The 14,575-nt window shown below is 36.4% G+C and overlaps 1 protein-coding gene across 1 annotated transcript in view; it reads right to left on the minus strand.

Moving 5' to 3' along the window:
• Nucleotides 1-14,575, minus strand: part of cdh12b (cadherin 12b) — a 128,311-nt gene that overhangs the window by 21,198 nt on the left and 92,538 nt on the right. The window contains 1 exon segment of the mRNA XM_079595684.1: nt 3,017-3,270. Within this exon segment, the coding sequence (XP_079451810.1) occupies nt 3,017-3,270 (254 nt within the window).

Here is a 14,575-nt window from a genome sequence, read left to right on the forward strand (position 1 = left end):
GATCTTTAGATCTAATGGACAAAATAAGCTTGAGTAGTTTACGTATGAACACAAGGGGAGCATCGGCTTTCGTTTCTGCGTTTACAGACGCAAGACCACGCTGAACGCAGTGAACATGTTAGAAATGGTGAGAGAACATTGTGCTTGGTACGTTTTTCATCTTCAAACCAAACTTGGGTCTTCAGCCGACGGTTTAAATCCCGTCTGGATAGCGCGCGTCTCATAATGTTTACACCTTAGGTCATTGGGTGGAGAGTTGGCGGTCTTTTGTGGCTTTCTGAACACATTTGACCACATGAGCGTTTACACTACGAAAGCAATTCAGTCGAATGCTTTTTTGGAATATCTCTGGAAGTGGTCGAAAGTGGACAAGCTCAAAACGTTTCAGACCCCGTTTACACCTGTATTTAGCCTAGGCCAAAGCACATATTAATGCCAGGTGTAAACAGGACCTCAGATTAATGGCATCATGTGTGAGAGAAAAGAAAGACTGATATGTTCTGGTATTGGTCCTCATAAGCTGTGTTTGAAAGACATATTTAATATGAAGATCAAACAAGATTAAGAGGCAGCGCATGCAACGTTTTTTAATAAAAAAAAAAAAAAAAATCATTATGGAAACGGTTTTATTTAATGTTCTATCAGGCCATTATGGTTTCATTTATGTGTACATTTTTTTTTTCCTGAGCGCTACACAAGTTTTGGTTCATTTCTAATTAGCTGATCATTAACCTAATGAATCTGAGAAAAGCCTTTTTTAATTGAAAATTTTAAACAGCAAATGCTGCTGCAACACAAAAAAAGAAAAAAAAAAGCTTCAAACAGAATTTCAATATGCTGCTTCATTAATCTTTACACGACTACGAGATTACAAAACAAACAGACTGATGAACAAATTATTCATTGTAGAAAGTAGTTAAGAGACCGGCTCGACAGACCCTTGGCTGTGCGGAGAGATGAAGCTGAACATCAAATTTGTCCTATTTTAACAACTTGCAGAAGTCTTGTTCTATTCCTGTTGCATGATGTGAGAGTCAGTTAAACAAAAGTCTATCTCCTGAAATTTATCAGAGGTCATGCAGTCAGGATAGTTTGAGCATATTCCTATGTTGACTAAAAGCTAAAACATTCATAAGTGTTTGGAAAAAGAAAGCAAGCAATGTGGGTCGATTCAGCCGAAATAGCAGCTTTGCTGGGCCTGAGATCCAAATGTGTAATGAGATAAATATCCCAGAGGAAATATGTTGAGTATGTTAAAAAACAAACATTCATAAATACAGATGCATCTGAGGACAAATTGATCTAAAATCAACATGAAAGGCTGTTCAAAACCCATTTTACTTCCATATTAAGATTAAGTTACAAGCACAACGGGATATTATTAAAGCAACACCAAGGAACTTTTCCTCTGCGGTCGCCCTACAGGTTGGAAGCGGAATTGTCCATTACCGCTGTCGTAAATAATTTAGCCTACTGTCGCACGCACGCTCGCTGTTTATCCAGGACAGCTTTGGAATGAACGATGTCCACAGACAAGATAGAGTATGTTGCATGATTTCATGAAAGTATGATGTATTGTGACATCAGAAAGGAAGAAAAACAAAATAATGACTATTGTAACGCTTGACGTAAAGCAAGTCAAATTTGTAGTTTTCTTATGTCTCATTAGAACTACAGAAACGCGACCTGATCTGGCAATCTCACATAGTGTGGTTATAGATAAAGGAACGCAAAGCAGAGGCAGAAGTGCCTTTCACCCTGTTACGACTTGATGAACTGAAACGATTTTGGAAACATTATTTTAAGGTAAAAAATCTTCCTTAGTGTTGCTTTAAAGAAAAAAACATTTTGATAAAAGATTGCAAATATATATAACTTTTTTTTTTCTTTTTTTTTTACAAAAACCTGTTGGTGTGTGGCAAGATAATGAAAGAATAGCTAAAGAAAATAGTGATAATAGTATTATTATAGAAGAGAATAGTGAGAATAGTATATGCATGCACATTTATCACTATTCTCTTTCATTATTTCTCACTATTACCTTGGTTCTAGTCTGATCAATCCTGAAACTGCAGCGTTTCCAATGTCATTGGGATGACTTTCTTATGTTTTATTTCCTCAATTGTCAGTCACTTTGGGTAAATGCATCTTCTAAATGTAGAAATGTAAATCTGTATAAAACTTTATTCCTCCAATATTTTGCCCACTGTGGGCCTGGGAACTGTTCTTTGAGTGGTTTACCTCAAGAAATGTTTCAGTTTGTGAACTGAAGCTGAAGTGAACTACACAGCTTCTGATGACTTTACTTCTTTCATAAGTCCATCCATTTCTGATCTCTCTGAACCTCTTTTCTTGACTCCTGTAGCTTGGGAAAAAAAACGTAAAAAGCTTTGGAGGAAGTCGTTGAAACTTTCGATGCCAAAAAGCACTTTAGCTATTTTGTTTCCTGCACGCGGTGGACACGCGCTGTGTATAGAACTGTTTTAAAAGCTTTGTTCTTTTCGCACAGAAGCTCATTGGGGACTTCTGTTTTCTGATGAGAAAGTGCCCATCCCCATTGAGCAATGTTACGATGTTTCTGAATAATTAACCAAGAAAGTCCCAAACAAAAGTAAAACAAAGCCCTTTCAAAAATACAAATCCTTTCTTTGTCCATTTTGCTTTGTTATACTGAATGAAATATTTATAGAGAGACAAACTGATTCATGATGCGTCAGGTAGTGTTGGGACCCAGCGGCAATGGTGCATCAATTGTTTGTCTTCTTGTAAAACTTTAAAAAGCAATCTTAAGAAGTGCAACTCTAAACCATAATGGATTATAAAATGAGGTACATCTTTCAGCATGTTGCTGTTCTGACCTGAGTGTTGTTCACAAAGCTATCGAGATGTGTCGGATGGACTGTAAGCATTCATGTGTGTCCAATTATAATCTTTCTTTCTTTCAAAGGTTCAATGGGGACGGCAAGGACTGACCAGCCCCGAGTCTTATACTTTTGTATATGCTGTGTTTGCATACCTGACTGGACTGTTCCCTGCGTCGAGATCTTGTGCCGTCACGGCTCCTATAATGGTGCCTTGCGGCGTGTCCTCGTAAACATCCATCGTGTAGGAGGGTTTGCTGAAGACGGGAGGCTCATCCACATCCAGAACGTTTATCTTTACTGTTGCGGTGTCTTTAAACGGGCCGAAACTGTGGAACCGTGGATCCAGGTGTGCGTTTGAGGCCTCCACTTTAAATGTGTACGCCTTTTTGGTCTCATAGTCCAGCGGCTGAGAGAAAGAGAAACAGAGAAGAAAAAAAGAAGAGTTCAGCTAAAGTGCCTGTTGAATTAGGCAAAACCAGGGCGGCAACGTTCGGCTGTTTAATATATAAATCCAATATATGTTCTGTTTACATTCTTTTTTAATATTTTTGAATTAAACACCACTTTTCAACATTTTGGGGGGTGGTAAGATTTGTTGTTTTTAAAATAACTATCTTATGCGCACCATGTATGGCTTCATTTATATGATGCAAAGTACAGTAAAAACTGTAATATTGAAAAATATTATTACAATTTCAAATAACAGGATGTATATAATAATGAATTTTCCACATCATTACTCCAGTCTTTTTTTATGGAAAGATAAAAATATATTTTAATATATAGCTCAAAAGAACAACATTTATTTGAAATAGATTTTTTTGGTAATATTATGCATTTCTTCAGTGTAATTTTTGATCAATTTAATTCATGTTTGCTGAATATTTAAGTATTATGTTATTTTTTTATATATAAATAAATACATTTCAGTTAGTCCCTGTTGGTAGATGTTGCAAAAAGTGCTCATGAAGCTCATGAATAGTATCCAGGTATTATAAAACTTCTCCATGTTAGCCATTCATTGAGGTCTTACATTAAGACTTAATTCATTTATTTGCGTTTTATCTTTTTTTTTTTTTTTTTTGCTAGAATTACTCACTTTGATCATAATGAATGCAGGCCCTTTCTCAGATCTCGAGTGTGTCGATGTCTGGGGAAGTTTGTCACAATTGCTTTCAGGCATGTCAAACAAACAACACACACTCCAAAAAACGGTTCTCTAGTGCTCCTTTGTGCATTTTCTCCTGATTTTTCGAGGCCCTTTTCTGCTGATATCTATCTTTAAATTCTCACTTCAGTTCTTCTGAATCAAAGATTGTCTGTCATCAGTACGACAGCCATAAAATGTGCTAGTGTGGATGATTGTGGTCTTGCGCCACTAAATCAAAGCAGCCCATCTATAGAGATGAAAATCATACAATGCTATTGTACAATCACAGCTTTCTGTCTCTGTCAATCTGTCTCGCTGGGGGATAGCGAAAGGGCGAAGAAGACAAAGATCATATATCTGACCTGTATACGGTTTCCATCATGAGCAATTTAGTGCGGTATCATCTTTAGATGAAAACAAACACCACAGGTATAAATGAATGGCACCCGCAGACCCGTAAATACACAGCATATGCACTCTATATGGCAGTAACATGTATTTTGCACCTGAAACTTCCAAAGCAAACAGTTTTTAAGCAGAGAGAGGAAAAAAAATGTCAGCTTGAGGTGAAATCTTTTGGGATTTGTGTGTCAGATGCACTTGCTGAAGTTTCCACACCGACTAAATCAAATGTTGCTAATTAGAATCCCAATCAGGTTAAAGCGAACCTCCAAAAACTGCAGTCGCTAATTAGCTAATGTTCTTGTTGACATGAAAACAGAAGCATTGGTATTACTGAAGTCTACTTAAATACAGGGACAGTAAGCTTACATTGCCCACAAGTAATTAGGACCCAAGTCATTGTATACAAAAATATATTTTTCTCATTATTCAAACTAGCCTATGGCCTTCTGCGTCCACAGAGACGACACTGTTTGGCCTTTAGAGGCCAAGGCATGCATTGATATTAAGGTCGCAAGCTATGGAAATATGACAGAAAGGCAGTCTACAAGCTTGGTTTTCAGAAAAAAAGGACACATGGAGGACTTCTGTCTTCTTTAATATGCATAACGCTAGAAAAACTGTATTTCCATCCGGATGACATTATGCCACGTCCCTCATTTCAATCAGAACCCACAGCCTTTGTAACTCTAATTTGAAACAAAAGCTATAAATCGCTCTCTGACTGCCATTTCATGTGGTTATTTTCCATTTAGGTCCCCTCAAAGGAATCTTTAGTGATGCTCATATTGAATTATGGCTTGATCTTCACAGTCGCATCGCCCGAGAAATCCCTGCGCCGCCTTATGATATTTCCCTCCATGACACAATATTTTCATTTATACTCGCCCAGAGAGTTTTCAAGGTCATTTAAACTATTTGACCACATAACACATTTGCTTCGGTATAAATTATAATACTTAGCAACATGCAAAAACAAGAGGAGACATGAAACAGCATCCGCCTCAGCTCGGCACCAATGCTGACTTCATGAAAATGGGTCATTTGATGCAGGCAGACAAATTTCCAACCATCTGGAAGATGATCAGTTCCCATATTATATATGGATACAATATCTGATAGACTTACAGATTGGAAAGAAACAACATATGAACTGTGCACAGCCTTGGACTTCAAGCGCATGAGCCAGCAGTGTGTACAAATAATGAGAAGTCAAATGTGTTAGTCGCCTTTTCCTCATTTGTGTGGACCGAATGTAACTGGAGTGATCATACTTTACCGATCAAAAGTTTGGAATATATTTAGTTTTTTTAAAGAAGTATCTTAGGCTCACTAGAAGGCTGCATTTATTTGATCAAATATGCAGAAAAATTTAGCAATATTGTAAAATATTATTACAATTTACAGGAACTAATTTCTATTTTAATATATTTTAAAATGTAATTTAGTCATGTGATGGTACACATTAAATTGATCAAAAGCGGCAGAACAGACAATGCAATGCTATTTCTATTTTAACTTTTTAATAATCAAAGAATGTATCACAGTTTCCAAAAACAAATATTGGCAAAAACTGTTTTCTAAACTGATAATAATAGGAACATTATTAATATTTGAGCACCAATAATCATTTATAATAATTGAGCATCAAATCGTAATATAAGGGTGATTTCTGAAGGATCATGATACACTGAAGACATGGTTGCAAAATATTCAGCTTTATAAATTACATTTTAAAATATATCAAAATAGAAAACCGTTCTTTTAAATTGTAATAATATTTCACAATGTTACCATTTTTACCAATAACCCCAAGAGACTTTTAGAAAAAAACATTTAAAAGCCTTTTTTATTCAAAAATTTTGATCGGTGTATGTTCCTTAAGCATGACGAATGGGAAATAATCACTCCATTATGCCATATGCACATTTCCAAGCCAACACCTGCTCTTATTACCATGTGCATCAGATTCCCATTTGAGTTTTCACGACAGGTGAGGTGAAAAGGCTGAACCAGACGTGGCGTCTCTCCGAGCCCGTGTCCGGTATTGATGGTGGACGGACGTGAATGGTGATTAAATGTCAGAGGAAGCTGCAGGATTATTGGAGGTGAGGAGGTTTAGCCTAGAAGAATGTCAAGAGCATCATTGCCCTTTTAGTGTGTGTGAGTGGCCACATCACCCCGGCGGCCCTAGTTAATGACTTTACGCCGAGACAAGAGAAGAGACAGAGGGGAAAAGAGAGAGAAAGAGAGAAAAGACGCCGGAAGGGTAATGACAGTGACTCAAAACTAATGAAAGGCTCTTCAAGTGTGTCACTAGTTGTTGATGAAACTGAATCCCAATGTGAAAACTATACTTTACAACATCTTTTACTTGTCCTGGATGCTTTACGTTGTCCCGTCAACACTAAAACCTTGATCCTGAAAAGTATAGCTGTTGTTTAAGCACATATTTGTATTTATAGACACCCACTGATTATATATGAGGACTGAACATATATATTTATCAATTATCTTCTTCACATAAGATGTCACCTCTTGAATTGGTACAGTTTCCTTGTCTGTCACTGCATATGGGTTAGATATAAAAATAATGTGTCAAATATGAATTATAAACACTGAAATATCTGGCAGTGAATTAATAAATTGAGACTACACGCCGGATTCAAACTCATTTTCAGCACCATCTATTGATTTTTCATTACAATCAGACAGAAAATCTGACAAAATAACCGTATTTTGCACATCCCAAATCCATCTATCAACATAAAACAGAAGAGTTACACACTCCACCATTATTTAACTTAATGGCTGATGCCAGCTAGTGAGTATTTGTCATTACAAAACATTGATCTTCAATTAAAGGTCACAGTATCAGGACACGACAGGGAGGACAAAAGCTCAGGGGACACAGAAAACCTTAGGTGTTCAAATGAAACATTTACACAAAAGAAACAATGCTACTGAGAGAAAGTCATTTAAAACATTTAATTGAAAAAAAAAAATGTTGCTCAAGGAACATGCGGAAATTACATTAGCGCCACAAAGTACAATTACACAGCACAGCAGTGTGTAATACTATAAATACTAATTTCTTATTTCTGTTTTAACTGGTCTTTTAACATTGTAATTATGTGAATTTGAACACACATTTCATGGGGACTGAATCGTATGGATTTTCCGGTGTTGCTAACAGATCAGAAGATGTCCGAAAACACTTTTTTATTCAGTAAGACTGCATACAATTAATTAAGACATTTATAATGTTACAAAATATTTATATTTTAAAATAATGCTGTTCTTAATGAAACTTCTATTCATCAAATAATCTGAAAAAAAAAGTATCATGGTTTCCGCAAAACTATAGGCAGCACAACTATTTTCAACATTGATGTAATGGTTCTGTTCTATGTGTGGATTCTTATGTTGTTTTTCCTTTAGTTCCCATATTTCCTTCCTGTGTTTAAGGTGTATTCAGGCCAGCTCATAATTATTGTAATTACAAGATTCCAATTTGAAAAAGGTCCTCATAGAACTCGAAACTACAGCTTGCAAACTGGAAATTTAAAAGAGAGCTCCTACTTGTACCACATGACCACTGTATTACCTGACCGTTGCAGGTTCATTTGGGCGTTGATAGAGTTGCCATAGAAACGCAAAATTCCTGTGACATGCCGTGAACTCAGCATTAGTTACTGTTCCCTTTGCAAGTTAGATTATACGATTACTTATTGGTTCATTGATTATGTTCACCTGAGTCTTGTTTGGTTCCCCATTTAACCATGCATGTACACCCTCAGTTTGGTTCTTCTCATTGTCCTGTATTGTCTTTACATGAGTGAAGCTGTTTTTACCTTCTGGATAGCCTTTTTTGGCTTCATTTTTTTTGTAAATAAACAAAAACTGCTGCAATTTAGATCCTCTGCTCATCTTTCTTTGCCTGCACCATGACAATTGATAATAATAATAAAAAAAAAAATATTGAGCAGATATCAGCATATTAGAATGATTTCTGAAGGATCATGTGACACTGAATACTGGAGTAATGATGCTGAAAATTCAGGTTTACCATCACAAGAATAAATTACATTTATTTATATATAATTACATTTTATGTTTACTTGTTAACATATACATGTTTATGAATATGGATTTTCAAATTTTGCAAAATATATACTATTGTGTTTATTTTAGTGTTAGATTTAATAATACTAATATTACGTTTAATTTATATAGCGTTTTTCCCAAGCTCAAAGCCCTCTACATTCAATATACATAGCGGTAAATACATCAAAATCAGGACAAATAGAAGAAACAATAAAAGTATACACATCAATAACCACTCACGATTATGGAATCTGAGTGAAATGCATAATCCAGAGTGAAAAATTTGACCCACAGTCCAAACAGAATGAGCAGTAGGGTAAAAATGAAGTAGACAGTCCCGCATGGAGTGGGTACATCAAGCAACCCACTTCAAACTGCATCTCGAATGCCACAGAGCCTAAATGAGTGCAAACGCCAGGACCCCAAATGGCAAATGGGACCACTCGGTGATGACGGCCACTATGCCACACAATCCTCATCTCAAAGCCAGCATTGCCAGGCCCGCAGTTTTTCCCTACACCAAACATTATTTGTAACGCCCCCCATACAATAATCACAAAGAGCTTTGTGCCAAGAAACAAAGACTCAGCTTTCAAATTCTGTCATGAAATTCAAACAATAAATGCTGTTTTGACGCACTTAATTGTGGCGTGACATGTTGCTGTACACCTCAGTTCAAGCAGCGGTGTGGAGCTTGAGTCTTTTCTTCCACTATAATACAGGTTATATCTCAAACATGCAAAAATATCAGGAGTTGGATAATGCACAGTACAACTTACTGACATGAATCATGTCTCATGTAATCACTCAGTGTTTCAACCACGACAAACAGTCACTTAACGTTGCATTTACCTCAGGAAGGTTGTCCAGTGTTAACAAAAAACACTAGAGAGGAGCTTATATACTGTTAATTATATATGGACGCTTGAATAAATTGGTCAGACAAGTGTTTATGTGCAACTGATTTGCATACAAACATTTCCGTTTTTATTTGAGTGTAATTATATCTTATTATTATAAATAGCAGTTGAATATAATAGCTCTGTTGTTAATTTGAACCTCTAATATTATAGTAATGTACCAAATGAGAGTGTTCCCAGGATAGTTGCACCATTGTTTGGGAGAGATTTTTTTGTCCTCAAGATAATCTAATTATCGGTATCGGCAGATATGATTCTCAAGCTATCGTATCGTCAGATAAATGTAGCATCATGATAACAGATACATTCGGTCTGAGAAGCTAAGAGCTTTGAAGAACATTAATCAACACTACGTAGATCAAAGGCCTCGGGAAAGGTGTTAGTAGTTCAGGCAGTACGTGTATATGTGTACGTGAAGGAAATACTCATTTCCGTATCTGCGTGTACTGACACTTAAACGTTACCAGAACAAAAGACACTTTAAATTCAACACTTCATGCCACTGAACTCTTTGATATGGTAATGTGCTCCCTCCTTGCACTGGTGTGAGTTGCCAGCAGAGAAATCCAGATGATCGCAGCCCGAGCCGTCAATGCCAGTTGTGGGAATTGAATAATTGCGCACCTGATCCTGAAACAAACAACATCCATTGTGTAGGTGCAGATGCTCTGAGCCGTTCAGTGCAATGTAAATATGTCTGCCATTAGCATTCTCTTCATGATTATTTCTAAAACACTAAGGGGCTTTTAGAACGCAGCGTCACTGTCCTCTGGAGAATTTCTGCAGCAACTCAGGTTGTAGATGTGAGAGCGCTTTGATGTAAAGTTCGTTTTTTATTTCCATTAGCGTTCTGGATCTGTGCTTATTCTTTGTAGCCAATAGGAGCTCTAGCAGACGTTTTGCCCACACAGCCAAATACTGCATTATCCTATTCTTACTTAAGAAGATCTTTGTGAAATCAATAGCTATTATTAAAGTCAGCCCTTTAATCCTCAGGGCTTCTCCGCACGATATCAATACACTCTCCTATTAGTATGCAGAACCCGCTCCCAGATTTTCGTATAGTGTAATGCAGTTTGCCTTCATCTAAACAAGATTACAATGTGAAGCACCCGGAAAAAGTGCTCTTCTTGTTGTTGTTACAGTGCGCCTGTTAGCCTTGGCCTGTGAAATAGCTCCACGTTTTCATGAAAAGGCTTCTTTTTTTTCTTCTTTTTTTTCGCATGAGCCCATCAGACGCTTGTTGGCTCACTTGTACACTTTCCTCTTTAGGATGAGGATGCAGGATGATGCATTTAATAAGAGCTGGATTTGTTTGTGTTGGGAACAGTATTGCTCTAACACAACTTTTTTCATTCCCTTTTCAAGATGGGCATAAATTGGACACATGGAACGTAGATACTCTTATTGTAGCTCTGCCTGGCACCTGTAATTCCTACTATGCAGTACGTGTCCATATTATGTCTACAAATACTGTAACAATATTATCACAATATCACATTTAAGTGAACATATTTAAATGTAAATCTTTGGCATGAGGGGATATTGCTATTTTTACCATGTCCCTGGGTGCTGCACTAACTTATAACATTGACAAAGTGAAAAAAAAAAAGTATATATCGCTGGTGTTTTTGTTCTTTTTCAAAAAAATGTTTTCTTGTGAGTATTGTTTTAATAAGTAATCAATCAATATCATCTAACAAACAAAATCCAGGTTTTTATAACATTATAATCTAGGAATTTATGTCATTTTTAGAGTTTTAGAGACACATTATTTTCCATATACGACTGTGTATAAACACTACCATTCAAAAGTTTGGGGTCGATAATATTTTTGTCTCTTATGCTCAGCAAGGCAGCATTCATTTGACAAAAAAAAATTCTGTAAAAACAGAAAGACCGCTTTCTATTTTAAAATATCTGGCCTACTTATATTTGCACCTTGTGCATATATAATGATGACACACTTTCAGCGCCAGAGAAAACAACAGCAGTGCATCTTAATGCAGCGGTGCGAGATTCTTTTTGGACACCTGGAAAGCAAGAGGCTTTAATGAAACCAAAGGACCCAATTATATATATTCTATTTTGTCAGAATGTGCTTAATTACTGGCAACGCAAGCCTCGGCCGGGATGTCTTTCTGAGGTAAAGAACCTGTCTGCATCTCCTGCGGATCTGGGTGGATAAGAGCTCATTTAATCAGCATGAATGAGTGCATTACAGGATCATCACGCAAGTTAGCTTGTTGTATTTTATTAGCGAAACTGCACAGTGGATAATTTGTATTGACACAAAGACACAGCTTCCAAAATAAGTCCACTCGGCTAGTGCACGACTTTAGAGAGTACTGGAAACTGCAGTTGTGCAGTTCTAAAATTATACTGTTATGAACCTTTTTGCTGACTTAATTTGCTTTATATTCTGTAATACTCTGGCAAACAGCAAACAAATGTGCGTCAGCGAGGTACAATATGGAAAGGCAACGTCCTTCTGAAAGAAATAGATGGAAATTATTTGAAAACAGAGACAAATATAGTACAGTAAATTACTTGTAACCTATTTTCCATATACAGACAAAAAAACAAAAACAGAATGCATACATATTTAATAACACATCCAGAATGGAAGCCTATAGCTTTTAAACAATTCATTTTAGAAGTAAACACATCTCTTAAACAGTGGCTTGCACCATTATAAGTGAATTGCTGTAAAACATGACTCTCGTGCATTATTAAAAACTGAGGGACAAATAAAAATGATTGTATTTGCGACGTCTAGACATTAAACCTCAATATTGCTGTAAGCCTCTTAGCTGGAAGTACAAAGATTGCAGGTTGGAAGATAAAAGTAATTGGAGAGTATCAGCATGGTGCCTTTGAGGAGATGTTTAGCCATCAGTTCCAGTGGGTTTTAAAGGGTTAGTTCAACCAAAAATGACATTTCTATCATTCATTACTCACAATCACACAATTCCAAACCCGTAAGACCTTCGTTCATCTTCGGAACACAAGTTAAGATATTTTTGATGAAATCCGAGAGCTTTCTCGGATAATTATTAATAAATAATTAAAAGAAGTAAAAAGTTGTAATTATGAGAAAAAGACAATAATGACAAAATTATACTTTTTGTCATACTTTTGACTTTGTCATTTATAAATTAGTATCTCATAGTTTTGTCTTTTTATCTTATATGATTATGACTCGGTATTTCATAGTTTTGACTTTCTCATAATTATTTCATAACTTTTTTTTTTTGTCAGAAATTACATCATAATTATGATTAAAAAAAAAAAAAAATCCTAAGTTTTGTCCCTGTGTCCCATTTTCGGTTCATGGCCCACTAATTGAGAACCTTAAAGGGAACTGCACTTGAAATTGCTGAATATTTTGCCATATTGCGTTTCACAGAATCAGTAGCAGAATCTCTTAAACTAGCATGCAACCAAACAACCAAATTCATAAACTGTATCTCACAACACTGTTCCACAAGTATTGGCCAATACATCAAACTTGACATTGTTTTAAAACGGAATGATCACTGGAGGTAAACACAGCAGAGTGTGCTCTGCATTGAGCAGAAGTGTCTGGAAAGAGACGGTAAGGCGTACTCCACAGCAGGGTTTGGAGGTGCACACAGCCCTCTATATGGAACCAGCAAAGCATGCAGAGCCCTCTACTGCTAAATGAGTTTTCTGTGTCGATAATTCATGTTGTAACTGGGATGTTTGATGTATTCGTTGACATGCCGTCATCTCACCATAGTAAAAAGGATAAAGTGATCTTTGGGATTTTTGAAATAGTAAACTCAGACATACACAAAACTAGGGCACAACAAATGTATATTGCACACCAGGTTTGAATTGATGCATATATCCGCAGGCACACTAGTAGTGTCATAACACACCTTTGGTTTCTAGATTCTTGACATTTGGTGGTATAAAAAAAATATCTCATCTAATAACCTCAGTTCACAGCACTGACACAAACACACCGCTAACATCGTGTCACCTTCAGACTGCTGCTCTCAGCTAAAGATTGTTTTATATCCCCTTTCCTTACCACATGCTGTGCATTCTGACATTCCTACTTGTACGTACACACACACGCACACATACTGTATGTGGAGCTTTTGATATGTATTATCGGATATAATCAAGAATACATCATCACATCTTTGTCACTTGTCTGTCATGTCATTACATTTCACATTCACACTTTTGCATGAAGGTAAACAAGCTGTTTCTGTTTCCGAATACGATATTTTTCCTCCTGACTGTTTGAAATAGCATAATAGCATACTATTTCTGCAGAATATACAATGTAAACTGTGCACAGTATGCAAATTTTCCACATGAATGACCTACTTTCCACTTGCACGGAATACTATATATCCCACAACACAATGCACTTGACTTGACATTCCAGCTGCATCCGAAATCGCACACTATTATATAGTAGGTGAGAAAAACAAAATAAGTATGTCTGAATTCACAGTACTAATAAAAGAGAAGGAAAAACTACCCAGATGACCTACTACTTCAGGCGAGATTCTGAAGTGTGCATATGATGGACACGTTACTATCCCATGATGCCACAGGAGAGGATTTGTGAATGGCAGAGAAGTGATGTAGTAGATCACATGATAATGACAACATGGCAAATGTAGTATGTCCATATTACATTCATACCACACACATTTATATATAGAACACTCATTCTGTACAATTTTCTAATGGAGAAACAAGATATTTACCAAAGCTAACCAGACAAATTGAATGTGACAAGGTCATGTGACAACAACGTTACAAACTACTGTTTGAAATCGTTTCACGCACTATTTAATAATTAATAACCATATGGTCGATGTGTAGTGTTTAGTAAGAAGTAAGCTATTTCCTTTTGAACAGTGTCTTTTTTTATTTATGTTACCAGTATATTAATCAGGAGTCACCCATAGGTGGCACTGCGTACTCCTGTTGGAAACCTACAGTTCCTGTTCCCAAACAAAACACATGTAGAAAAACACATGTGGAGTAAACATGGATAAACAAGGCCATTCAATGTGGTGTTTGCGTGACAGACTTTCCTCGTTCCCAAACGATCTCAAATGCAGGTGAATATGTCATTACTT

The sequence above is a fragment of the Phoxinus phoxinus genome (genome assembly GCF_949152265.1).
Source record: "Phoxinus phoxinus genome assembly, chromosome: 21".
NCBI classification, from domain to species: domain Eukaryota; kingdom Metazoa; phylum Chordata; class Actinopteri; order Cypriniformes; family Leuciscidae; genus Phoxinus; species Phoxinus phoxinus.